Source organism: Balaenoptera ricei, chromosome 11 (genome assembly GCF_028023285.1).
Source record: "Balaenoptera ricei isolate mBalRic1 chromosome 11, mBalRic1.hap2, whole genome shotgun sequence".
NCBI lineage: Eukaryota > Metazoa > Chordata > Mammalia > Artiodactyla > Balaenopteridae > Balaenoptera > Balaenoptera ricei.
In genome coordinates this window covers 79,652,834-79,679,207 of record NC_082649.1, presented here as the reverse complement: position 1 = coordinate 79,679,207, position 26,374 = coordinate 79,652,834, and the positions used below count along the sequence as shown (strand labels likewise).

Genomic DNA, 26,374 nt, shown 5'->3' with positions numbered 1-26,374 from the left:
TCTCTGTGAATAGGCCTTCCTTAGCTGGGAAAGTCATTTTAAAAAGAACACATGTGAAGTCATTGTCGATTGAAACTGATTACAGCCTTCAATTTTCTTTTTCACTGACCTCTCGGAAAATGTCTTCTCCACCTGCCGCCATCTGGATGCTGAATTGGTCTTTTCCTACTTTGTTTTAATAGAACCAGGATTGCATTTGAAGTTAAGCTGCAAAAAACCAGTCGATCAACAGATTTTCGAGTCCCACAGTCAATATGCACCATGTTTAATGTTATGGTTGATGCCAAAGCTCAATCAACAAAACTTTGCAGCATGGAAATGGGCCAAGAGGTAAAAAAAAAAAAAAATTACAGATTTCCGCCCCCCCCTCCATCGATCATGTAGAAGAAAACTTCACAAATTCCTTCCATCTACACTAGTCTGCTAGTTTCAGAAATATACTCTAACATTTGTGGATTAAGCCACAGATGAATGTTTGGTATCTATTTGTTAAGTAAATTTCTAAGACATGTGCTGATGACTATGCCAGTCACTTGGAAGTGATTCTTGGCTGGGGTTGGGGTGACCGTAAAGTTCCCTTAAGTCAGATGAAGTTTGATGACCTTATTTATTAGGCTGGCATCTCCAACGGATCTGTTTGCCAGAATGCAAGTCATTTTCACACTGGAAGTGCATTTTATCACTTTGAACATCTGGACAGCAGGAGAGGGCTCTTCCTAGCATCATGCAACTTCCAGGATGTATAATATTAGCTCACCCTGCTACTCAGTCCCCAGCCAGCAGGCTTTGAATTTCCAAGAAATCACAGGCTTTCCATTTTCCTTAGATTGAGTTGATAGTGAATCTTCCCTGACCAAAAGTTTAGTCCTTTGCTAAGTTTCCAATTCCCAAGTGGTATTTAAAATGTAAAGGAGAAAGAAACAGCAACTTGGGCTTGATTAAAGACTATCATGATCATTTTTCTCCGATGGCCTTAAGCCAGCTAGATATTCATATACCAATTTAGAATTAATTCAGAAACATTTCTGGCAACTCTCATGTTGTTGCCAATTGGCATAAATTGCTCCTAAATCAGATCTTACGATACCAGCCTTATATGCTCAGAATTTTTACTAAATTATATTTGCTCCTTATTCGTTATTTATTTTCTCTTTCGGCACCTTCCATTTTTAAATGTGGGCTGGTGGTATTCTCTTCCTGGCAAGGTCATCTCTAACCTTCTTCCGCCTCCAAATCAGCTTCCTCAACCACCCCTGTCAGCTGCTTCTCCTGACAGATTTTCTTGTTGGGTACCTTGCCCCAGGGGCTATGTTCTCTAAGCCCTGGGGTCAAATGCAAGGTGCCAGTGGTTCTCTTTCCTGGCTCCATTTGCTGCATGAGAATGATCTAGAGCAATAGTTCTCAAATTTCAGGGTCTGTCAGAATTATATCCAGAGAGCTTCTTAAAACCCAGATTGTTGGGTCTCACCCCGCGAGTTTCTGATAGGTCTGGGGTGTGGTCCAAGAATTTGCATTTCTGACAAATTCCCCAGTGATGCTGATGGTCCTGGCTGGTCTGGAGACCACATTTTGAGAACCACTGGCCCGGAGCCTCAGTATCCAAAAAGAGTTAAGGGGAAGAGCCGAGGTACAAAGGACAGCCTCCTGAGGAAGGCTTGGGTTGGGTGTCCAGACCCTGGGTCTCTTGCCCTGGCTGTGATGCAGACTGGACCTGATCAAGTCACTCGGCCTCTGCAAACCTCAGTTTCCTCATCTGTAAAATGATAGCACTATTCTAGTTTCATTCAGGCTGTTTTTAGCTATAGACTCCATTCTTCAAACCTTACCAGGAAGGCCAGCATACGAAGTGAATAAAATTAGAGCTGTTCTGGATGAAATGGGGGGCAGGAATTCAAGGAAGAGGGGGCCCAGAGCCCAAGCTACCATATTCCTCTTCACACTGCCCCCCAGGCACCCACACCCCCCCGACACTTCTCTGGGGGACTCGGAACAATCTCATAGGCTTCACAGAGCCCACTGTAAAAACCCTGTTTTTAGTGATCTCTAAAGTTCATTAAAACCCCTTTGAATTCAGACTTTTCAGGGTCCCATCCCTTTTAAATTTTTCTCCCTTTGAGCTTCCTTTTTAAAAACTGAGATATAATTTACATACCATAAAATTCACCCTTTTAAAAAGTATGATTCAGTCATTTTTAGTATATTCACAAAGTTGTGCAACCATCACCACAGTCGGTTGTGGGACATTTTCATCACCCTGAAAAGAAACTCAGGCCCATTAATAATAATTCCCCAACCCTCCCTCCCTAGCCCTAGGTAAACACCACTCTTCTAGCTGTCTCTAAGGATTTGCCTATGCTAAGCATTTCATATCAATGGAATCTCATGTGTAGCCTTTGGTGTCTGGTTTCCTTCACATGGCATAATGTTTTCAAGATTCATCCATGTTGTTGCATGTATTAGTACTTCCTTTTTATAGCTAACTAGTATTCTATTACATGGATATACTACATTTTGTTTATCACTTCATCAGTTGATGGACATTTGAGCTTCTTCTACTTTTTAGCTACTACGAGTAAAGCTGCCTTGAACATTCCTGTACAAGTGTTCATGTGGACCTAAGAGGGCAATTGGATATATACCTAAGAGTGCAATACACCTAAGAGTGAAATTATTGGGCCATATGGTAACTCTGTGTTCAACTTTTGAGGAACAGCCAAACTTTTTTGCAAAGTGGCTGCACCATTCTACATTCCCATCAGCAATGTGTGAGAAATCCTATTTCTCCACAACTTAGCCAAAGCTTCTTATTATCTATCTTTTTTGGTATCACCATCCTAGTGTGTGTAAAATGGTATCTCATTATGGTTTTGATTTGCAGTGATATTGGCCATCTTTTCATGGGTTTATTGACCACTTGTATATCTTTGAACAAATGTCTAGTCATTCAAATCTTTTGCTCATTTTAAAAATTGGATTGTCCTTTGTTGTTTAGCTACAAGAGTTCTTTATATATTTTGGATACTAGACCATTATCATATATATGATTTGCACCTATTTTCTTGCCTTCTGTGGGATGGTTTTTGTTTTCCACCTTCTTGGTAGTATTCTTTAAAGCATAAAAGTTTTTTTAAGTTTTATGGAGTCCAATTTATCTGTTTCTCCTCACAGCTGCTTGAGATGTCCATTTTCACTGAGTTTCACAAGGATGACACCATTCAGGGTAGGGAAGCATTGTTACACAGGGATTGGCCTCCCTTCCCCCTTGGCAACTTTTACAGTCCCTCTTCAGATTGACTCAATGGTGCCCGCAATTATAGAACTCCTACATACCTGGACAGATGGCTAAACAGTCTCCTCAAACAAGCTTAGTCACTCTGATCTTTTCTTTTTGAACTGGAGTTTGGGGAGAGTAATAGGAGTTGGGTGGAGGAGTGGAGAGGGGGGGTTGTCAGAAACCCTACTGAAAATCTGATGAAGTGTATGAGGCCATTTCCCAGAAAAAAAAATATATATATATATATATACTTTCATACAATTTCAGGGCCTTGTCAGGCCAAACTATAGACTCTGGTTGGAGATATATACTAAGAAATAACAAGTTGATTTTGTCACAGTGGACCCTGTCTCTTATCTTTACCACTGATCACTTCTATGCTAGAGTAGAATGCCCTTGGCTTAACCTTGAAGTCTTGGTTTTCTAGACTAACTTGTCCAGTGGCTTAATAACTACATCATATGGACTCTACCCCTTAGCTACCAAACTATGTGACCTTGAGCAAGTCACTTACTCTCATAACCTTGCTGTCGTTTATCAAATGAGAGATAATAGCATGTAACACACAACCTTTGAGAGGTATGCAGCTTGTCAAAATTGGGGATAAAGCTTCCTAATTTCTGGATGTAAGATTAGAATGTTGTCATGGATATTCCCAAATAGTAACATTTTTGAGGCTAAACTACTTCTTTCTGGACATTGTTCTATCTGATATAATAGAAAAGACTTCATGTATTTACCCCTAAATGATTCAAGGTGTTTTGTTGTTTTTTTTTTTTTATTTTTAATGAAAACAATAAGTGATACTCATAAATGTTTCCCAGTTTCCCAGAACTAGTGCACAGACGTCCAGGCTAAATGATCTTTGTTAAGGGCCCATCCAATACTGTATTCTAGTCTATGATTCTTATCCGAAGCCTGTCAGTTTCCCAAGCCATGCTAGAGAGACCTGCTATGCCATTTCTCCTTTAACGTAACTGAATCAGAGACACCTAAGTGACCAGCTTGTGAGAAATGAGGCCTTTTCTGACCTTAGAATGCCAAGTGACTGAGAACAGTGAGAATGAAGCCAGACATCATTGTCTGTAAATATATACTTCCTTGAAGGACCTTGCTCTTTGGCTGTGACCTTGACTAGAACTTTATTGGGAAGTCTCATGCAAATGGTCTCTCAATTTTTCTCACTTTGTAGAATGGGGATATTCATCTCCAAAGTAAAACTGAATTGTTAAAGTGAGATTGGCCAAGTATGGCTGGAAACATCATGATATTGAGAGGAGAGAAGCCCAGTGTTTTTATGTAGTTTTCATTTTGTGAATATTGGGTAGTAAACTCATATTACAGATCTAGTTACCAATACCTGCTTCCACCTGGATTCCAACTCCCTTAAGGTATTTTGGACTAGATACCGACCAGGTGATACAATATTCTCCAATTTTAAGATCACTTTCTGAATTTCATCACTGGGATAAAGTCTCATTTAAAGGCAGCTGTTGAAACATTTGTTAACCATACTTTTCCATCTTAAATATTTATTTTTTCATTAAAATTTGTGAAGCACCAATAGAGAGGAAATTGTGTATTAAATAGTTTCTCACTTGGTCTAGTGTGTTTTCATCTCATTTCCAAGGTCAGATGGTCTTAACAGAAAGACAACATACACACAATCTGTTCCATGACAAGGCAAAATGTGCAGCACAGGAAGTCAAGTGGAATAATTTTCACGAAGTGATTGTGAATTTGCTGCAACTTAGCTCATCAGAAGCAAAAGTAAACTCTCCAAACTTTCCACACCATTGAAGATTAGTAGTTCCCTTGCCATCATCATCGTCATGATCTAGTGCCCCAGAATATAACTTAGGAATATTGTTGTTATTATTAGGGTCAAGTCAATCTAAGAAGGCCAACAGAGAGGACTGGAAAGTGCAAAAACAGGAAGGATCCCTTTTTGTACCCATATTAAGATGCAGATAGAATTGGATAGTTCATCTTACTGCAAGAAATTTTGTGACAAGATAGTTTAGTTAGGGGGATGGTAATTAAAAGATGCCCCAGTAGTATTTGTATCCCTTCGTGGAGCTTCCCATCTGCATGGAGCAATATATCTCCCAAGAAAGAGCAGAGTGAAGGCAAAGTACTTACTGTTTCTCCAGAAAAGCAAGTCAATCAAATAAGTCTCAGGAGAATCTGGTAAAAGGAGTTCATGTATTTTGTAATTACTTGAATGGGGATGGGGACTGCTTTGATACGTACCCGTTTGCCACGTGATAAGCAGGGTAGATATTCCCCTGCCCTACTATATATCCCAAAGTAGGTTTTATTTAATTCAAATTATAGTTTACATACAATAAAGTATATATTTTACATGAGTTTAGAGAAATGTATACACACATGTAACCACCATGCTAATCAATTAGTAATTGTAGGAGTAATTCTGCCAGATAGCACTTCTGAGTCTCTAAACCATGTTTCCACGCGTGGTTTCATGACTTTGTTAGGTGAATATGATTTCTACATTCACAACAGGGATAATTCTAGCCCCATTGAGGAGATAAGGAAATAGACCAATAGAGATGGACATGCTCAAGTTTCCTCTAGAAGTAAGAGACAGAATAGTCATAGCAAACACTTTTTTTTTCGTAAGTAGAAATTAAGAAAAGTGGAGAGGAGTGGAGATCATAATATTCACCTGGAGAGAAAGGGAGAGACAGTGGGACTACCTGGAGATTAGTAGGGACCATATTTGGCATGGGAATACTGAAGATAGGAAGAGGTGCCCATAAACCACCATGTCTCCCTGTACTTCAGTGTGGATTCCTTAGAGAATGAAAAGGTTTGAGGTTCCCCCACTTCTGAAGAGAAAGCCTGTTTGTCTTTGGAGAAAGAATGACATTGTTAACTCTTCAGACCAAGAGCCTCAGTCTTTCCTGGTGCAGAATGATTGCTCTTGGCTTTGTTTGCCATTTCAGCCAAGTGTTTCAAGAGATTGTTTCTTTTCTCAATGATGTTCTTTGCTTGGTTAGAAGCTCCTCATTTCATATTTCATACTATTTTGCCTGCAACTAGCTTTTCGGAGTTACTTAAACCTTGTAGTTAATTTAATATAGGTGGATCATTTCTAGCAATTCCAAAGAAAATCTAGCAGAGTGAGGCAGTCTCATGAGGAGGGAAAGTAAGCATATGATTCTGGATCTTATCTCAAGACCTAAAAATGAATTTGGAGCCCCATCAATCCTCCTGAAATTCTTTTGCTCTGACATCTTTCTTTGTGTTTCTAGCACAGAATTCTGCAGATAGTTTTTGCATTTACCTTGAGGTTTATTGCTCTGACTGGTAAATCCTTTCACAAAGCTAGCAGTAGAACCAACATGGGTCCTGATTTATCAGGACTACACAACATGGGCCATTCACTTTATTATTTTCCTCTAATCAACTAAAAGGAAAAATTAAAATGAGATGACTCATCTCTCCCTACCCTTATCTTCTCCATTATGACCTTGAACAGATAATAATATTTGAATTGCAATTATAGTTGACAAAATGTTTTCACATGTAGACCCTCAATTTCATCTTCAAAATAGATTTATGAGTCTGAGAGCAAGACTGGCAGGAAAGGACTTAGCCCTGGTTTTTTAAATAATAATAATGACAATAGTATAATGATAATAATAATAATTGAACGGACCTGCTAAATATCTTCATACAGGGTTTGCCTCATTCCCTTTCCAAAATCAGTAATTTGTACTGGCTTCCCCCCTTCTCACTGGTCTGGGGTAGTAGTAGTATTACCTGTTTTTTGTTTTTTGTTTTTACAGATGAGGAAACTGAGCTATATTTTCTTAGACATCATGACTGCCCAACTTTGCACTGGAACTTTACCTAGGTCTTCCAATTATAATCAAAATTCACCTATGACTTTAAGTGAATTAACCTAATTCACATCCCTTTGGTCGCTTTCAATAATTCTGACTGCCAGTTATCAGAATATCAAACCACATTACTATGGCTTATTATTTCTGTATGTTTTCATAACTTTTTGGATGGTTTGTTTGATTTTTATTTTTCTCATGTGTCCTTTTGTCCTAATTTTTATTTGCACTGTTCCTTTTTCTTTTCTATTCCTAATTAATCATCCTTCTGAAAGTTTGCTAAAGAGTGGGTAAGTGCATTTTCCTTTCCAAATATCAATGTTTGCCTTGTTATTTTTTATCATGGAAATATGGAATAATTCAAGTGGATACTAAAATGATCTAATAAATATCAAGGAGCTGGCATACAGCATCTCTTGTTGAAATCGCTTTTCCTTTTTTCCTGGCATTTATAGCAGATTTTTGTTGGTGTGGAGTTGGTTTTTGCATTACTATTTAAGTTTAAGTGACAGCGGCAGTTCGAGAAATTGAAAAACTTAGCAGCCGTCTCAGGAGAGGCTCTAAACCTGGGTCTGCTTCTCCACAAATGAAGAAACTAAGGAGCTGCCACAAGGGTTCATAAAGAGACTCTTTGCCCTCACACTGAGTCAACACTTGGAGGTAGAACCCGGGAGCTCTGAGGCAGTAACCCAAAGGACCTGATGGTTTGAGAACAGTTTTTGCAAAATCAGTCAGTGTCTTGGTGAAATTCCCTTTGGAATTTGTGGCTCCCTAAGTCACATCACCCAGCAGTTTGCCAAAGATCATTTTCAGCCTCTCTATTAAATCATTGTGGTATCTTGCTTTGTAAGACCCCGATCAGCACACTGCCAGACCAGCCCTTAAGCCATCCATGCATGCTATTTGTAAATGTGTGTGTGTCTACACATATCAAAGCCAGCAAAAGCTTTGGGTGAGGAACAGTGCGCCTGGTAATTGTTTTAAGAGCTTCCGATCTTTCTCCATCAAAGACCTGGAATCATAATCTTACAGCTGCTTCTGGGACCATGGAAATAAACTGGGTCCCATGGCCAGGTTTTACTTATAAATTGCGTTGTCTAAAAATGACCTACAGATGCAATGCCATCACCTCCCAAACATGCTAATATTTGTCTTTCTGTGTTCTTTAGCATCAATACCATTCAAAAATAGATGAACTAATTGAAGAAACTGTTAAAGAAATGATAACACTCTTGGTTGCAAAGGTAACCTTCAGCTTCAGGTGAAATGTTTCATTGTGAACATTGCTCTGTTATGTCTGCATTTCCATTAAAATATGACACGTTAAAAAGTTGCGCTGGGCACTTGCACTTCTCAGGAAACAAGATCGTACGTCACCCAGCCACAGCTCCGAATGATTTTTCTGATGATTGCGAGCGTGTGAAGATGAATTGATGAAGTGGCATATGTTACCTTAATAAGAATTTGTCCCTAAATGTTGCTCTAGGTTATGCAGGAAATATTTGTTTTGTTTTTCAGCCCCGACAAAGTTAGGTTTTTAAGAACAGAAAGTTAAACGGTAATAAGGAATTCTGCCATCATGAAAACCCCCTTTCCGCTAGTTTCACATGCAGTGAGAGTCATAATAAAACATAAAAGTCAGATAAAGCTATTTCAGTCACCCTCATGAATTATAGAATTTTAACTAAGTAATGCTGAATGGGAAGACATTTATATTTGCCAGTGCTAAACTTCTGTTTCCCCCAAATTACTGATAAAATACAAATAAAAATAGATTGGATTAAATGTAGTGCTAATATGTAACGTAAAAACTGCTTTGCACAGTTTTGGATTTTGAAAAGTGCATTTAATAATATCGCATGCTATACGCAACTCAGTAATATTTTGTCACTTTGCACTTCTGTAACGCTCTATATTTGCAATCACATAATAATGAAGAGAAAGCCGAATAAGTCAGATATTTCTATGTAAAGGCAGTCTATTCCTTTCCCCAAAGACGGGAACCAAATAATAGAACTTAAAAATGATCGAGGGCTCATTGCTGGTCTCTAAGCGGTTGGGAAATGTTGCTCTTTCTTGTGAACAATCGTCGTTTGAAGTAATCATTCTTTTTCCTTTTTGCTCTTTTACTAGTTTGTTACAATCCTGGAAGGAGTGCTGGCAAAATTATCCAGATATGACGAGGGGACTTTGTTTTCTTCTTTTTTGTCATTTACCGTAAGTAAAGAGCTGCTTTCTTTCCTGGTTTTTGTTCTAGTTGGGGTTTGGGTTTGGGTGTGGGGAGGGGAGCTATTGTGTCATTTTGGTTTGGGTTTGTGCATATCTGTTCATTGCAGTCAACTACCAGTGTATAATAAGAACACAGGGAAATAAGCAGAACATTTCATGACAACAGGTAATCCAAAATCATTCCTATTTAATTTGTGAATATATATATAATATAATATGTATGTGTGTATAAGCACGTACATAGACACACACACGTACGTCTCTATATGTACGTATCCAAAGAAAGGGTTGCCGGCTACGCCCACCTGAGCTATCTCAGGGAGACCATTTAATGTTTCCCGGCTACCGTTTCCTGCAAATGAGGAAAATTAATTTTAGAGGTTACCAGTGGAGACCTACAAGTCAGATAGAGCTTGTAAATAGGTTTTATTTGGTCCTCACTGCGTCAGGTACACTTTTCTTCACTGAATTAGTTGCCCACATTTAAGCAGCAGGAGGATTCAGAGGTGTCTGTATCCCAGGGTTTCCTCACGAAGTGAACGGTCGGCAGCCCTGGGTCTGCACGTGTGCATTGCAACAGTCTGCTGGAGCTCAGTCAGGTAGTCCGCACAGACCAGACACGTGTTTGCCAGTTTCCTGTAACCCCCCTCCTGGCTGTTCCGCTCATTCCCCTACCTGCCTGGGCTTGGGGACACTGGAGTTCACAAGCTCTGGAGCAGATGATCCAATCTGTACACGTTCTGGAGAGCTCTAATTCTGTGCCAGAACTGGGCATGCGCATGGAAGTGAGTTAGGTCGTGGGCAGAAGCCAGCCTAGTTCTCTGTAGGTAAGTGATCAGTGGAGATGGTCACTGTAAATGGGCTGCCTCAGGGGCCCAGTTCTCCCATCCTTCTGTGCTAGGCAAGCCCTGCGGCTGTGTGCTTTCTTGCCCTTTCTGATAGCAGGGTTCTTGCTGGCTCTAAGACCAGCTGTTTTCCTCTAACAATGCCGTAAGAAAGGCGATCAATTTAGGACCCACTATCTATGGGTCTTTAAAGCAGCCTTACTATCTATGGGTCTTTAAAACATGTCTTCTAGGAGATGAAGAATCTCCTAGAGAGGCATTGAACGCCAAGGCAAAGCCCGGCACGGGCCAGGGAGTAGCACATGATCATCTTTGGAATCCAGCAGAACCGGCTTCAAATCCCATTACCTATCTTAACCAGCTGTGTGATCCAGAGAGGTGTCTCATCCTCTCTGAGCCTGAGTTTGGTTTTGATTTTGGTTTGTAGGAGGCATGCCACTGTGTCCTTTTGTTTTTGGTTTATGGATATGTGTGTTACTTGTGGTCAACTACCAATGTTGTATAGGAGTGGGGAGTAGATAATATCTTCCTTGATGAGCTGTTGTGAGGATAATAATGAGAGTGGAAGAGCTTAGCATGGTCCTCAATAAATGGCAGCTTTTTTTTTTTTTTTTTAATTTTTGGCTGCATTGGGTCTTCATTGCTGCACGTGGGCTTTCTCTAGTTGCGGCGAGAGGGGGCCACTCTTCGCTGCGGTGCGCGGGCTTCTCATTGTGGTGGCCTCTCTTTGTTGCAGAGCATGGGCTCTAGGCACGCAGGCTTCATCAGTTGTGGCACTGAGTTTCTGTAGTTGTGGCACTGAGGTTCCATAGTTGTGGCTTGCGGGCTCCAGAAGGCAGGCTCAGTAGTTGTGGCACACGGGCTTAGCTGCTCCGTGGCATGTGGGATCTTCCCGGACCAGGGCTCGAACCCGTGTCCCCTGCATTGGCAGGCAGATTCTTAGCCACTGTACCACCAGGGAAGTCCCAGCAGCTATTATTAATAAAAGATAACTAAGATAATTATTATACAATGCAAACATACATGCCATGCACATAAGTTCTTCCCAAATATACCCCTACTTTGGTCTTTCCCTAACCCACACATTAGATTTCCTGGGAATTAAGGGAAATGTAGACAGAAAACATTCAAAACAATTTTTAGATTGTATGTGTATGCACATTATCTACATGCCCAGCTTGTTTTGCTATACAGCTCTGACCTTCCCAACTATAAGGATTGAACTCAATCCTGGAAGTGTGATGGCCTTGGTCCCCGGAATTTATTGGCAAAGGTGGGGTGGGAAGAGGATGGTGACAATAGGAATTCTATTTGATTCACTCAGTAGAACCACCCGTAATGTGTCAGAGCTGAAAGGAAACGTATCCAACCCACTTCTTTGACAAACAAAAAAAAAAACAAGGGACAGAGAGGGGGAGTAATCTGTCTAAGGTCACACAGCAATGGGAAGAATGGGGACAGGAACCCAGGTCTTCTGCCAGCTTCTCCCCACCACTGAACAGCTTCCTGTAGAGAGTGGGATTCAGCTGGCAATTGCCTGTCACTAGAAGGCAGATGGGCAAATGAGTGGGGAAGATTCATAAAGAAGGATTCAGGGCACATGAGTGGGAAATATTAGAAAATCTTTCATTCCTCAGTGAAGTCATGGAAATGGTAGAAAGAGGCAGAATTAAAGGCAGCTTTTCTGGAAAACATTCCCCTGACACCCACAAAAGATACCACTTTCTTTGAGTCTTCATTTTGAGCAACTGTTTTTACTGCACTGGATTTGAACCAGTGCAAACCAGAAAAGCCCCTCTGCTCTTTCTCGAGCAGAATTCAATCCGCCAAGGGCCCACCCTAATTCCCGACCTTCCAAGGGAACTAGTGAAAGGTGGCAGCGGGGGGGCGGCGATATCAAGGACATGGGGCCAGGGAGATCCTCACGGGAGGATTAGAAACAAAGAAGACCTAGCGTAGCCCATGCAGGAGTTTTCAAGCCGAAATTCTCATCCTCTCATCTCCCTTTTCGGAGACATTTTACAGCCGCACAGCCTGCCTCGTGAAGTCCCCATAACCACGGAACACTTCGGGGCTGTTGCTGGGCCTGTGACTTCCCTTCCTTAGTGACACTTCTCCCACGTACTTGGCTCCCCCAAGGCCAAAAGCACCCACTTATCATTTGCAGCCTGTGTTCTCATCCCTGCTGGTGTTCCAGCGTTGGAGAAGGCGAGCCCTGCTGAGAGGTGGCAGGAACTTCTCCACACGTGGATCCGGAGCTCCTGCCCAAATTCTAAAGGGCCTTTGAAGACTTCCTGCAGCCCAGTGGTATTAATTACCCCGGAGAGGGGTGGAGGTGTAAGGGGAGAGCGGAAGAAGCAGGTATTGTGGAAAGAGCCTTGAAATCGAGGATGAGAGAACCAGCTGTGGGTCCTGGGACCCCGGACAAAGGCATAGAGATGGTGCCAACACGCTGGCAGGATCTCCTTCACTCCGCTCCCATTTCTGATTCAATTCTTCAAGTATTACTGTGCACTTACCATGTCCCCACCTCAGCGGGGCTGCCAAGTCTGAGCCGTGTGCTCTGCCCCCCAGAAAGCTGACAAGTACTGACAAATATGCCACCCTTTCCCCCTCTTTCTCCTGCTGAGCGCCTCCTTTCCTGGGTGGGCTTGATTTCGTGGTCCAAGCCAGACATTTTGGAAAACGTCTGCAGTGGCACAGAGCAGGCAGGAATATTTATTTCTCGTCTCCATCTGCATTGCTTCCTCTCTTGGAGAGGAGCTGGGGGGGAGGAGGGAGGAGGAGATGTGGCTTCTCCGTGCCAGCCCGAGAGGCGCCCAAGCGCACCCCTCCTCTCCTCCATCCCCAGCTCCAGCAGCAGTAGCAGCCTGGGATTTAGGGAGGTTCGCCTTTCGAACTTTTGAAAGATCAGCGCAGTTGGAAGTCACAATTAGCAACTATCCGCCCATTCCCCCCACCCCCCCCCCAACTGCAAGACGTGCTTCTGTGTGGGTTGCGTGCTTGGAAGAGTCCCTGTCTTTGTGGGTAGTCTCGCACTGTTCTTTTAGGAGGCCAAGAAGGGGGGACAAACAGGTGTCCAGGTCGCCCTCCCAGCAAGTTTAAATCCTTTCCTCGGTCCTATCCAGGTGTTACCAAATACGCTGTTTCTGGAATCTGTTTGTTCGTTAGTTCATTCATTCACCCAAAATATATTTACCAAGCACCTATGGGTTGTGGATTGTGCCAGGTGCTAGAGACGCAGCAGTGAGCAAGGACGACGTGTCCTCTGTCCTTTTGGAGCTTACATTTAGGAAAGGAGACGGAATTAAAAAGGAAAGAAAATTGTAGAGTCAGACACTGCAGTACAGACCACACACTAGAGACAGAGAGAAGGGAGTGGGTGGGGCGCGGCGTTCCTTCAGCCACGATGGTCCTGGACGGTCTCTCCAAGGAGGAGACGTGGGGGCCGAAACTAAAAGGGGCCAGCCATTGGTAAAGAGGAGGGGAGAACCTTCTGGACAGAACAGCAGCTACAGTGGCCATGTGGCAGGAAAGCAGGAGGCATTTTTGCGGAACATTTTGAAAGGAGCACGAACGGGATTTAGGGATTGAGTGGACGTTGAGGGTAAAGATTCAATTGGAGGAGGCAAAGGTGGAAGGCTCGAGAACCGTGATGTATCAAGAGCTCAGCTGAGCTGAATGAGTCCTGAGAGTCGGTGGGATACCGTGAAAAAAGGCATCGTGGTGTGGGGAGACCTGGGACAGGACCCCAGCTCTGCCCTTCCTCAAGGAGTGGTGTGACCTGGAACACGGGACCACCCTTTGGCTTTTAGTTCCCCTCAGTGGCTATGTTAGATGAATTCGGAAGTGCAAAATAGCTACAAGAGCTTCAGCTCCTATCCTTTAAGCACTTGCTAAGTGCCTGGCACTGGGCTAAGCGCTTTAAATATATTTTTTCTCGTTGAATCCTCTGAGTAATCCCACTCCAACAAGGCTCTCCTGCAGATGATGGAACTGAGGCTCCAAGAGGGAAAGGCCTCCAGCTCGAGTAGCCTCCTGTCTCCCTCTAAACTCTGGAGCCTCCAAAAAAAAGTGAAAATGTGGGAGGATGCTCTATCTGCCCCTAGCAGATAGAACAAATACATCGAATTCCCTGAAGTCCCCTAGAATTTACCTAAGATCCCTCCATCATCCACATCCATTTGAGATGGTCACAACATAGCGTGGAAGCCACTCGGTTCAGGAAGAATAAAACCCATGTTAGGGCTGTCAGGGACCCAAATCCCATGGTCTGTCTGTTCTCCTAGGTCTCAAATTACCCTCATTCACCCTTTTTTTTCTTTTTGCCAGCATTTTAATTGTTCTGCCACTTAGAAATGAAATGAAGTAGACATGCTTCTTTTCCTACTAGAATCCGAGACCAGGGCTGGTGTCAGTGTAGATCAAGCAGCACAGACTGCTTTGGTGCAGAGCTCTTTTTTTTTTTTTTTAAGATTTTTATTTATGTGGACCATTTTGAAAGTCTTTATCGAATTCGTTACAATATTGCTTCTGTTTTATGTTTTAGTTTTTTGGCTGGGAGGCATGTGGGATCTTAGCTCCCCAACCAGGGATCAAACCTGCACCCCCTGCATTGGAAGGCGAAGTCTTAACCACTGGACTTCCAGGGAAGTCCCGGTGCAGAGCTCGTGATGACAGGCCAGAGAACAAGACTGCCACCTTGGTCAAAAGCCAGAACTGGATCAAGGGAATTCACTTCTGTCCACAGAACATTTTGGTCAGGAAGCAGTTCAAATGGTAGAGTCGGGTGGGTGTTGATAGTGATTTGTTAGTGTTATTTCTGATGGTGTTCCATTTTTGCTGTGGCCTCAGGGAATGCCCAGCATGGGAGAAATGGCTTTTTTATAGTGTGGGCTGGTGATGGCGGTGTAGACAGAGAGGTCTTGGTTCACCCTCAGAGGGTAACCTCATCAAATTATCAGATGCTGAAATCATGTGATTCAAGTCATTTGGCTTCTACACTTCAGAGTGGAGGTGGCTGCCTTGGACAGAAGCAGCAACCATGGTAGTAAACACTTACATTTATTGAACATACTATGTGCCAGGTACTGTGCTAAGTGATTTACATGCATTTTCTCATCAGATCCTCACAAGCAGCCTGTGTAATAGATATGATGATCATCCCCATTTTACAGATGAGGGAAGTTGAGTAATGTGTCCAAAGTCACACAGCTTCTGAGATTCCACCTTAGATTTACTGCTTTATTGTCGCCAGAATGTTAGTCCTCATAGAAGCCCAGAAACCCAGAGATGAAGTCAATTAGTGACTCTTCCCAGAACCATCCACTAACTGTGATCATTCCTGAGGGAAAGAATCATCTATTTTTCACATCTTACCAGCAAAAATATTTTATAATTTACCCACCAGCCAATCAGTTTTGCAGTAAAACTAAAGGAGTAGACATCCAGAATCTCCCCACTTCCTTTACGCTTTCCACATAATCTTTCATTTTATGCTACTCTGTTCAACACATGTTTGAGGAGTTCCTACTATTTGCTGGGCACTGGAATCTTAGCACTGAATGAGAGGGACAATGCCTTTTATTGTACATTCTCATGAGGGAGACATAGTCTCATGAAGTAATTTACAAGCATGGCAATTATTCAGAAAGAGAGAAGTAGCTGATGCAATGGAACCATAGCCCAAAGGGACCCAACCTCATCTGGGAGGACATGGAGGAAAGGCATTTGAGCTGAGATCTAACAGATGAGTAAAATTTCACCTGGCAAAGAAGAAAACAAAGAATGTTCCAAGGTACCAAGACTTGGAGAAGAAAGGGAAGGTCTAGTACATTCTGGAAACGGGCAGTTCATTGTGACTCAGGGCAAGGCCAGAGCAAAAGGAGGAAAATGACAGAGATGGAGTTAAGGAGCTAGTCTGGAGCCTGGTCATGAAGGACCTTGCCTGTGGTTATGGAAGTTGAGGGTTTACATGGGAACATTATGAAAATTGATCCCAATGGAGAAGTTAAGAGAGGTCATAGACAGACCAGCTACCTGCTACAAGCTGGAGTTGGGTTTGTGGTCTTCTAATTTTGAAGCTTCGAGCCACCAGTGGAAGGCAAGACTTATGTCGTCTAATGTATTTTGTTCACGTGGACCAAACAAAAACACCGGACCCTGAAACGCTCAAGAACTATAAAGCACTGATCTGCCACGTCTTCTACAGACTTCTTTCATCAGCCGCTCCCCAGTTTTTCAGAACTTGACATCCACTTTGGGGTCTATGACAGATAATTTTATCACCTAGTAGGACATCATCTTTCTTTCCAGTTCATGCCTTGAAAACACAGCTGACAATTAACATACCTGCTGTCCAAGGCAACGCTTCAGAAGCTTTCAGAAGGAAAAAAAAAAAACATCCAAAGTCAACCATTTCCCTTAATATTCTTTAGCAAACATATAAATGTCATTCAAAATGAACGTAAGACAGACACAGTATTTTCTTTAGACTGTGAGGCGCTGAACTACAGGGTCGTAGAAATGTCAGCTATGAAAGAAATACCTAACGAACATGTACACGGCTTCAAACAGGAAATAATTGTTCCGAAATTAAAAGATAGAGATTCTGACCTGACCTCCGAGCCACATGCAGTGGGAAGCTTATCACCAGAAAGGTAGAGGGAGAGATGTGATTGTGAAGCCCAGACTTAAAGACATGTGAGCACATTATTGAACATTTGTGAGTCAGTTTCTTCACCTCTAGAGTGGGGATGCTAATACCTGCTTCAGGGAGTCGAGGGGACAAATAGATACAAAGAGAGCATTGGCCTTGCGTGGTACCTGCCATGTTGTGAGGGCCCCATAAATAGCCATTCTTAACCTTCCTTCAACTTAAACCTGTCGGAAGGTTTAAATGACCCTAGTGCTTTTAACCAACAATTTTCTCACTGGTTCAGTCCTTAGCATAGTGTCATTTCTCCTAAGCAACCCAAACTATTATCCGTAACAGGATCAACCAGAACTCTCTTACAACTTCTATTTCAGCACATTCTCATATTCAAAAATTTGATTCATCAAAGACATTTTCCATTAAGTTTAGCATGCTTTTAGCATTTCATGCTTTACTTTAATTCTTCAAGAACTTTGCATGCATACATAGTCTCTAGAATACCTCTCTATTAATCAAAATAGGTGTTTTACCAGAATTGAAGGTCCCATTTTCCAAGCATACGTTAAATTGAACCAGGTTTATTTCAACATGCACCAAGGTTACTTGCTTTTCCAGTTCTGCCCCTTACCGGGGTATAATCTTGGACCGATTAATTGACTTCTTACCTTAGTTTACTGACCTATAAACTGGGAATAATAATAATAAGACCTATATTATGTGGTATTGTTAGAAATAAGTGAGAAAAATATTATACACCTGGAATGGGATAAGCATTCAATACTTGTTTTAATATTGTTATGATTGTGGTTGTTCCTGTGGTTATATCACTGAGTATTAGAATCAGTTAATCAGCTACCATGTTTTAAATGACTGCTCTATGTAAATTATTGAGCTAGAGCTGTAGATGGGGAAAGACTTTTTAAAAAAAAAAAAAAAAAAGACCTTATCTCTGTTATCTGGAAGTTACTATCTAGAGTACATACAACAGAAGCAACTTTGGAGATTTTCTGGTCCAGTGTTTCCGGTGATGTGCTCAGTTCCTACCTGCTGTTGAGAGCCAATTCTTTGCAACTCTTTTCACGTCCAGATTTAGTGATGTCCTGTTGGTAGCTTAAAATTGACCAGAGTCAAAGTATTTGCACCATGGAAATTGGCCAACTCTGCCAAACAAGGCTGTTGCTTCTCCTTCTTCCGCTTCCTCCTCTCCTTCTCCTCCTCCTTCTTTTTGACAGCCTTTTTCCTAGCATATCACTGAGTGTTTTCCAAGCATGGGATATATACCACACGTTACCTGAGAGAGTGTTAGATGCGGCAACAACTCAGTATTAAATAGCACCAATCAAATTGTGAGAGGGTTATTTTTAAATTTTATTTTCTTCCTTATCCTTCTATCAAGGAGAAAGTTTCCTTTGAGGGCTTACCTTCCTCTCACACTTCTCTAAAATTTCAAATCTTCATGTCTAATGAAGAGAAAGAGGGAGAGTGGGCAGGCCTCAGGCTCCACACCCTCCGCAGGCAACCCTGCCTACCTAGGAAGTAATAACGTCGCTGTATTGGGTTGGCCAAAAAGTTCGCTCGGGTTTTTCCATACTGTCAACCTAATATTTAAGTTGTATTTATTTTTATGCTTCTCTTATTGAGAGTGATATTGAGTTTCCATGTATGGTAGTGACACCAAGTTTCTTTTTATAATTAAGTATTTTTAAAAGAGAGCCGATTTAAAGGAAAATATGAAGTAAATAAGTAAATAGAGTACAGATGGCACATGGGCAATAGCCCAAATCAGGAAGGTGGTATTGATGCCGGAAGTTTGGGAAGTTGTGATACATTCTAGCCACCCCATTTTGCAGCTGCATAAACTGAGGCCAGGGAAGGAAAATGACTTGAACCACTCGTTTCGTCACAGAACCCAGACCTCCTACCCAATCCATGTGTTTGTTTTCCCCACTCTTTACCTGAGCTGAGCGGGGTAGGGAGGGAGAAGAAGAAGAAAAAAAAACCTCTCCACTCTGTAGCAGATCTAGGCTGGCTACAAGAGACAAGTTGTCACTGGCAACGGTGATGTAAACAATCTATATCCTTGAGTTCAGTCTGAGGCAGCTGTGGGGAGAAGAGGAGGGCAGCAGGGCTGACAGGTGGTCCCTTCGTGCAGAAACATTAATGTTCAGTAATGACGGTACAAGCCTCATTGGCTTCGCACCCGGGCCATGCGGAAGCAGGGGCACGAGTAAGACATGGTCCTTGGTCTCTTCCAGCTTGCGTTCAATTGGGCTTCTTAGTGTTGAGAGACGTTTATAAGGCAAAGGAAAACCTAAAAATGCCAGAGGTGGGCAAAGCACCCGCCCCCCCACTCCACTTATAATCAAATAAAAATAAGCCTTCATGCCTGCTTCGAGATTTTACAAAATTAAAACTTTCCAATTTGCCCTTCCAAGTTTCTCCTAAAATGAGAGGATGCCGTGTAAATAGGCAATGGAAGAGCAGCTCAGCATCCTTCAGTGGGTACAAACCCCGGAGTCCAACAGACCCACATTCACGTACCAACTTCACGGTGCTGCCAGCTTTTATCTTGCAGGAAGTCACTAAACCTCTCTGAGCCCCAGTTTCCTCATCTGTAAATGGTGATAATCATCATGCCCCCCTCTGTGAGGGTTAATTACTAATAAATCACTTAGCCTCGTGCCAGCCAAATAATAAGCATGCAACCATTGTTAAATCTGAGCAGCATTAAAAGGGTAGGTTTGGAGGGGCCCTTGAGCCTTGCAGAAATCCTCTCTGGGAATGAAGTGTTGGGAGAGAAATGAGGGAGAGTGGAAAGAAAAACAGGTCTACTTCAATCAGGCATCTGTTCGGAAGCCCCAGGGGGGGAGAAGAGAGATGAGAACATACACTTCCTGGACCCAGTCTCGGAGCACAGTACCCTGAGCAACGGGAGACGAGAACAATTCTCCTTGTTAATGAGGCTGCGGCTCCTAATCAGCGCGTGGAACAGAACGCTTTTGCTTAATAGAGATCATTTCCCTGCCTCTTGCCCAACTCCCCAGCAGTGCCAGCAGCTCTTTGTTTAATGAAAGGTGGGGACTTTGAGTAGTGTGGTGGGATGGGCTAGAGGAGGTATTATTACCCTCATTACTATGATAATAGTTTAATCACAATCAATATTTATGAACATGCACAGAAGCTGTGCAATCAACCAGCAGCCCTGCAACTCATGTTCTTGGCCTAAGGATGCTTTCCAGGAAAGCCTGGGCTATCTCCCACCTTTCCCCAGCTCCTCTGCAGCTCTACAGTGGTCCTCAGAGGTCATTTCAGAATATCAACGATGGTTACATCAGTCATTACGTATGAGGTCTTGTAGTAATCGGTGAATAAAATCATAATGTAACTCTTTTTTGCTTTTCAAAGTACATCCATAAGCTAGTGTCTGGATTTTATCTTCAGACTTTGGTAAATTATCTTGTGAAAAAGGTAGGGCAGGGTAGGAGAAGGCATAATGCCGTAGTGAATCTTTTGAAGTCAGATCCATTCGGGTTCGAATCCTAGCTCTACCCCCTTCTTAGCTGTGTTCCCTGGGGGAAGAAACTTAACCTCTCTGAGACACAGTTCCTTCATTTGTAAAATGAGGAGACAAGTTCTTAAAAGAATTGAATAAGTTAGTGTAAATCAGGCATTTAGTCATTGGTAAATGCATCCATATTTTTATATGTGACTATATATCAGGTATTAATTATTTCTATGTTGTCTATGAGAAAACTAAACAATTGCTGTTCCAAAGTTCATACAGTCAATCATTGAAGGAACAGTAGTGAGAGTCCAGACTTAGAACCCAATATTCTCTTTCTATTATCTGAAAAAAAAAATATTAACCCTGGTTCCATTTATAGGCAATTTAGAGAAATTGTATTTTAAAACATTTTGATGCTTAACTCTTTCAAATATGAATCACATTTTGAAAGCCAGAGATTATCTTTCTGAGCAATGACCATCTGATCACCCACCCATAAAAAATTTTTGGTATCACAGTTCCTACATCTGTAAAAACAGTATTTATAAAATCTGGCCCTCCTAAAAAGGAAAGCAAGGGAAGATGGCCTCACAGTGAATGTGCATCTATGCAGCATGTACACGGTGCTGACACGGGCACAGCATTTCACAGTTGGCCAGAAACACCCTTGATCTTCAGCAAGCACCGAAAACATTTCAGCCTCTCTGGTGGCAGAGCTCTGGGAATCCGTCATACTGTCTGTGACTCCAGATCTACTTCAAGGGTTGTGTTTTTCTCCAGTGCTCAGAAATTGTTGGAAAGGGCTCTCACTGTAATTGTTACTTGGCCCCAAGCAAGAGCCACCGAGGTTTGCTCAACTGCTCACCCGCACACACAGTCCCAGTACATCCACCCACTGGCACATTCTGTCTCCCCCAAGCCATCAGGACCTTGGTTGGCACTTAAAAAATTTATTCCTCTTCCCAAGATGCACTTAAAGCATCCAGATTATGTACTGGGGAGGGGGAGGTGGTTTGCTACATTTTGCTTCTCGGAATCATGATTTCCGTCAAGCAAAAACCTTGAAGAAGTTACCCTGGAAAAGATACATTCTTCCCGCAAATGCTAGAATGCTGAAAATTCTATCACTTGTTTTGTACTTTTTGCAATAACTTTTTATGAAAGAAATATACATACGTGGTTAAAATGTGAAATAATACAGAAACACAATAATTATTTTTTACAAAGCAGCAGTTCTCTGTCCCATCCCTTTCCATCCTCAGACCCTTACCCCAGAAGGGACCCTTGCAAACAAGTTTGCTTTTATCTTCCTAGCTCTAAGTACTGTTCTTATACTGCAGTTTCTTGGTTTATCGATCATAGAGATGATTTACCTCCCTGCTGTAGTACAATAGATACTCACTTTGCCCTCTCCACTTTCCACCCCCCATCCTGTTACAGTTACATCAGTATTACCAGTCACTTTACATAGTACCCATCCACCTTTAGTTCTTGTTTCATCCACAAGACGAGGCTCTTGACACCCATGTCCTTTTCCTTCCCCTGCTGCTTCTTCCAGCTGATCTCTTGTTCTAACATGGGAACTGAATGACACACCTCTTCATTCTTATCACTGAAAAATGTAATAACCTATATTTACGAATGTGTCTTGAATCTAGACCAGCACTGTCCAATAGAACTTTCTCTAGTGATGGAAATTTTCTATATCTGAACTGTCTAATACGGTAGCCACCAGCCACCTGTACTTGAAATGTGACTAGTTCAACTAAAAAGTTGGATTTTTAATCGCATTTTGTTTTCATTTATTTAAATATAGTCACTTGTAGCTGTCTGATAGTGCCAGACCAAGCTTAATATACAAGCCTAACTACCTAAAGCAACTTGATTTTCCAGCAGAAATGATACTAATAGCTGACGCATAGTTCTTACTTACTATGCCCCAGGAACTATTTTAGAAATTCACTTAATAACCCAGCAACTCTATGTAGAGTACTATTATGCCCATTTTATAGATGAGGAAAGTAAGGCATGGAAAAGTGAAGTAAATTGTCTAGTAAGTGTTGGATCTAGAATTTGGCCCTACACCATCCAACCCCAGAGTCTGTGCTCTCAGCCATGCACTGCCTCTAATCCCCATTAGAAATGACCGCGTCCTTTTTCGGGTATTTCCATTCTGCTGATTAATGATGTGCTCGTGCTTCTCCCATGTTACTGGCCTGAGCGATGCTTATCATTGGGGCTCTGTGCATTTAGATAGAACCCTGCCCATTCCATTTGTGCCACAAAAAAAAAGAGAGCATGAAAACTGGAGGCTGAGGAAAAATATGGGCAAAGGTAGGCACTCAGGGCAAATTAGCTGATTTTGCCAGTAGAATAGAAAGGCTGTTCCTTTGGTGTGCAATTCCAACAGTAGTAATAGCAGCTAGCACGTACTGAGGACTTGCCATGTCCTTTATTCTGCCCCTGTATGTGTATCATCTTCATTAATCCTCACAACAGCACAGAGAGGTACAGATGATGAGGCTGCATCTCGAAGGTACTGGGAATATTAAAGGAGGTGGTTCATAAGAAACAGTGAAAACAGTGCCTGGCACAGGGTAAATAAACAACACATGCTGCCTATTGTAATCCTGATATTTCATCGCCAAGTCTACCCACTGGTGCCTGCTACATTGTCTGGTGCCTGTGTGAACGGTCTCTATCTCTATTGTTTTTTCCCTTTCCCTGATACTATCATTTTTCCTGGAGCCTCCTTTCCAGAGCTCTTATTAATACTAAGATATTAATAGCCTTTTGTTTTACTGCTAGAGTATTTATAAACTTTTCAAGGTGTGGGAAGTGTTTCCTATTCCACATCCTTCCTAGCACCTGCCTCATACACCATCTAAGAGTCGTATTTCTGGAAGGAATCAGGGGAAAACATTTAGCTCTGTGCCCTATTATGATAGGTAAGGACAGGAGGCCAACAGGTTAGACAAGTAGTCAGTCAACTAGTTAATGGTCGTATTAAGATGAGAAATTTACATTTTATGATTCTTCCCCTACCCCCCACCCCAATGGCTCCTCCTCTAGTCCAGAGGTCAGAAAATTTCTTCTGGAAAGAGGCAGATAGTCAATATTTTTCACTTTACAAGCCACATAGTCTCTGTCACAGGGACTCAGCCTCCTCCCTTGTAGCGTGAAAGCAGCTATCGACAAGATGTAAATGAATAGGCATGGCTGTGTTCCAATAAAACTTTATTGATGGACACGGAAATGTCAATTTCCTGTAATGTTCACATGTCAGGAAATGCGATTCTTCTTTTGATTTTCCTTCATTTGAAAATGTGAAAACCATTCTTAGCTTGTGAGCCACACAAAAACAGGCAGCAGGCTAGATTTGACCCACAGGCCAGAGTCTGCCAACCCTTTTTTCTAGTCTATAAACTATAGATGGGAACACACTTGGTACAGTCAACTCGCAGCTAACAACAAGTGACTGAAACACTAGTAACAATATTAGGTAATACTTCTTGAGCTCTCACTAGGTACCACGCATTGCACTGAGCACTTAACATGATGTCAACCTGTTCAGCCTCACACGAACCTCCTAAAGAAGACATTGTTGTTACCCTCATTTTGCAGATGAGATTATAGAAGCTGTGGGAGGTTAAAATTTTTTTTCCTAAGTTCATTTAACTAGTAAGTGATGGAGCATAATTCTAGCAAAGCTCTGTCTGACCCAAAGTCCCTATGTGTCCCACAAGTCGGCTCCCCTTCTCCCAGATCCCAGATGATTATTAGGTAAGAAATAGCTTTAGAATGACACATCATTTTCACATTATCAGCAACTTGATGTCCTGAAAGGACTCTGCACCTAATAACCAGGCCTGGGCTTGGACACCAGTGCCACCACTTACTGGTTTACCTCTGGAGAGTTGCTTAACCACTCTGAATCTCAATGTCCTCTTCTGTGAAGCGGGGCTGGTGAAATGAGCCTTCTAATGTTCTACAGGAATGATTAATTGAGTTAGTTATACATGAGGTGTCTAGCTCAGTGCCCCATACATACATGCTCAATAAATATCATTGAGAATCAGGTGAAGATCAGCTGGTCTCCTTTTATAGCCAGGAGACCCAGGAATGCCCAAATCCTGTCTTAGACCATCAGTCACCTCCCCACAGCATCCTCCAGGAAAATACATGCAATGGATAAAATTGGGGAAGTAGGAGACCAAGTGACACCTTCTTGAATATCTTGGTTATCTATTGCTGCATAACACACTGTGGCAAAGTTAGTGGCTTAAAACGATCTGTTTATTCTGTGTACGATTTTGTGGGTCAGAAATCTGGGAAGAGCTCGGCTAGGGGATTCTTTGGTTCCATGTTGCACTGACAGGGGTCACTTGCTTGGCTGGGCTGGGGCTGAATGTCTGATAGCTTGATGTGTCTCCATGTGCCTATTTCTCCCCCATATGGGGTCGCATCCAGCTGAGCTTCTCCACGTGCCTTGAGCTTCTGATGGCACGGCAGTCTCGGCACAGCTGCACTTAGTGGCAGCTGGCTTTCAAGGGTGAAGAAGCAAAGCTGCTGGCCCTCTCCAAGATTAGGCTCAGGACTGATATGGCGTCACCTCCATCATATTCTCTTAGTCACGGCAGTCACGGGCCAGCCCAGGCTCAAGGGGGATGGAGGAATAATAGACCCCACTTCTCAATGGGTGTGGCATGCCCACACAGGGAGCAAAATAACTGATGGCAAGCGTCTTTGGCAACAAGCTACCGCATTGTGTGGTGGGCTTTGGGTCCATATTACAATGTCGAGAACTCTGTGGAGTCCTGCTGGTCTCCAGGGATCTCTCTGTTAAGAGCTGAGGCCTGAGGAGCCAAGGACAAATAGAATAGAGAGAGAGTCCAGACCACAACCTGGTACCGGGCCAGCAAAGAAGAGAGGAAGTAAGACGGCCAGGCCTCTTATGGCAGGATTAGTCACAGACATCATGAAGCTTTCTAACCATGAAACAGAACCACATACCTCAGTGTGCAGATATTTAAGGTTTAACAACCCCACCCACTAGGAAACATAGCTCAACCTGTGCGCTGGAACCTGAACTATCAAATCAGCCCCTTTGGACGTGAAAGGAAAAGAATGTAAAAATAATAGGCAACGTTTATTGAACACGTACTATGTGCCAGGCCCTGTGCAAAGGTTTTCACATACAGTAACTCATTTGATGCTTTGCGTGGACTAAATGAATTTAGTACAAGTCAAATGCTTAGAATAGTGTCCTGCACGTGTTAAACCCTTAGGAAATCTCTTTTTTCTATTAATAATCTGTACAACCACCCCATGAGGAGGAAATATTGTCATTATCTCTATTTTCCAAGGAGGAAACTGATGCTTAGAGAAGTTAATTACCTGGCCCACAACTGGTGGCTGATCAAACCAGATGCCAGCCCAGGTATCTGACTCCTGGCCTCGAGCTCTTACCTCTATGCTGTACTCATACTGTAGGGACACAAGAGACCCTTTAAGCTCATCTCACAGAAGCAACGAAAGCCATTTCCTTTTGAATTGATAGTGCCTGGTCGCGCTTTTCTTAAGTGATTCTTTAAAAGTGTTAGAGCTTGAATAACAGCTTCAAGAAAGCACTAGAAACCTTTATCCTGGGTACAGAGTAAAGAGTACCATGCTCAGAAGTTCATCCTGTCAACACATTTTTTTTAATTTTTAATTTTATATTGGAGTATAGCTGATTTACAATGCTGTGTTAGTTTCAGGTGTACAGCAAAGTGATTTAGTTATACATATGCATATATCTATTCTTTTTCAGATTCTTTTCCCATATAGGCCATAACAGAGTGTTGAGTAGAGTTCCCTGTACTCTGCAGTAGGTCCTTGTTGATTCTCTCTTTTTTTTTTTTTTTTAAATATTTACTTATGTATTTATTTATTCTAGCTGCGCCAGGTCTTAGTATTTTTAGAAATTCACGTTCTTTTATTTATTTATTTATTTAT

At 42.2% G+C, this 26,374-nt stretch overlaps 1 protein-coding gene across 8 annotated transcripts in view; it reads left to right on the top strand.

The window, feature by feature from the left end:
- Positions 1 to 26,374, top strand: part of CADPS (calcium dependent secretion activator) — a 474,621-nt gene that overhangs the window by 395,389 nt on the left and 52,858 nt on the right. For 7 of the 8 annotated variants that reach the window (XM_059937688.1, XM_059937689.1, XM_059937690.1 and 4 more), the window contains 3 exons: positions 183 to 330; positions 8,313 to 8,387; positions 9,277 to 9,360. In XM_059937688.1, coding sequence (XP_059793671.1) covers positions 183 to 330; positions 8,313 to 8,387; positions 9,277 to 9,360 — 307 coding nt within the window. Of the gene's footprint in view, positions 1 to 182; positions 331 to 7,418; positions 7,434 to 8,312; positions 8,388 to 9,276; positions 9,361 to 26,374 lie in introns of all 8 variants that reach the window. The other variant, XM_059937691.1, reaches the window with a different exon arrangement.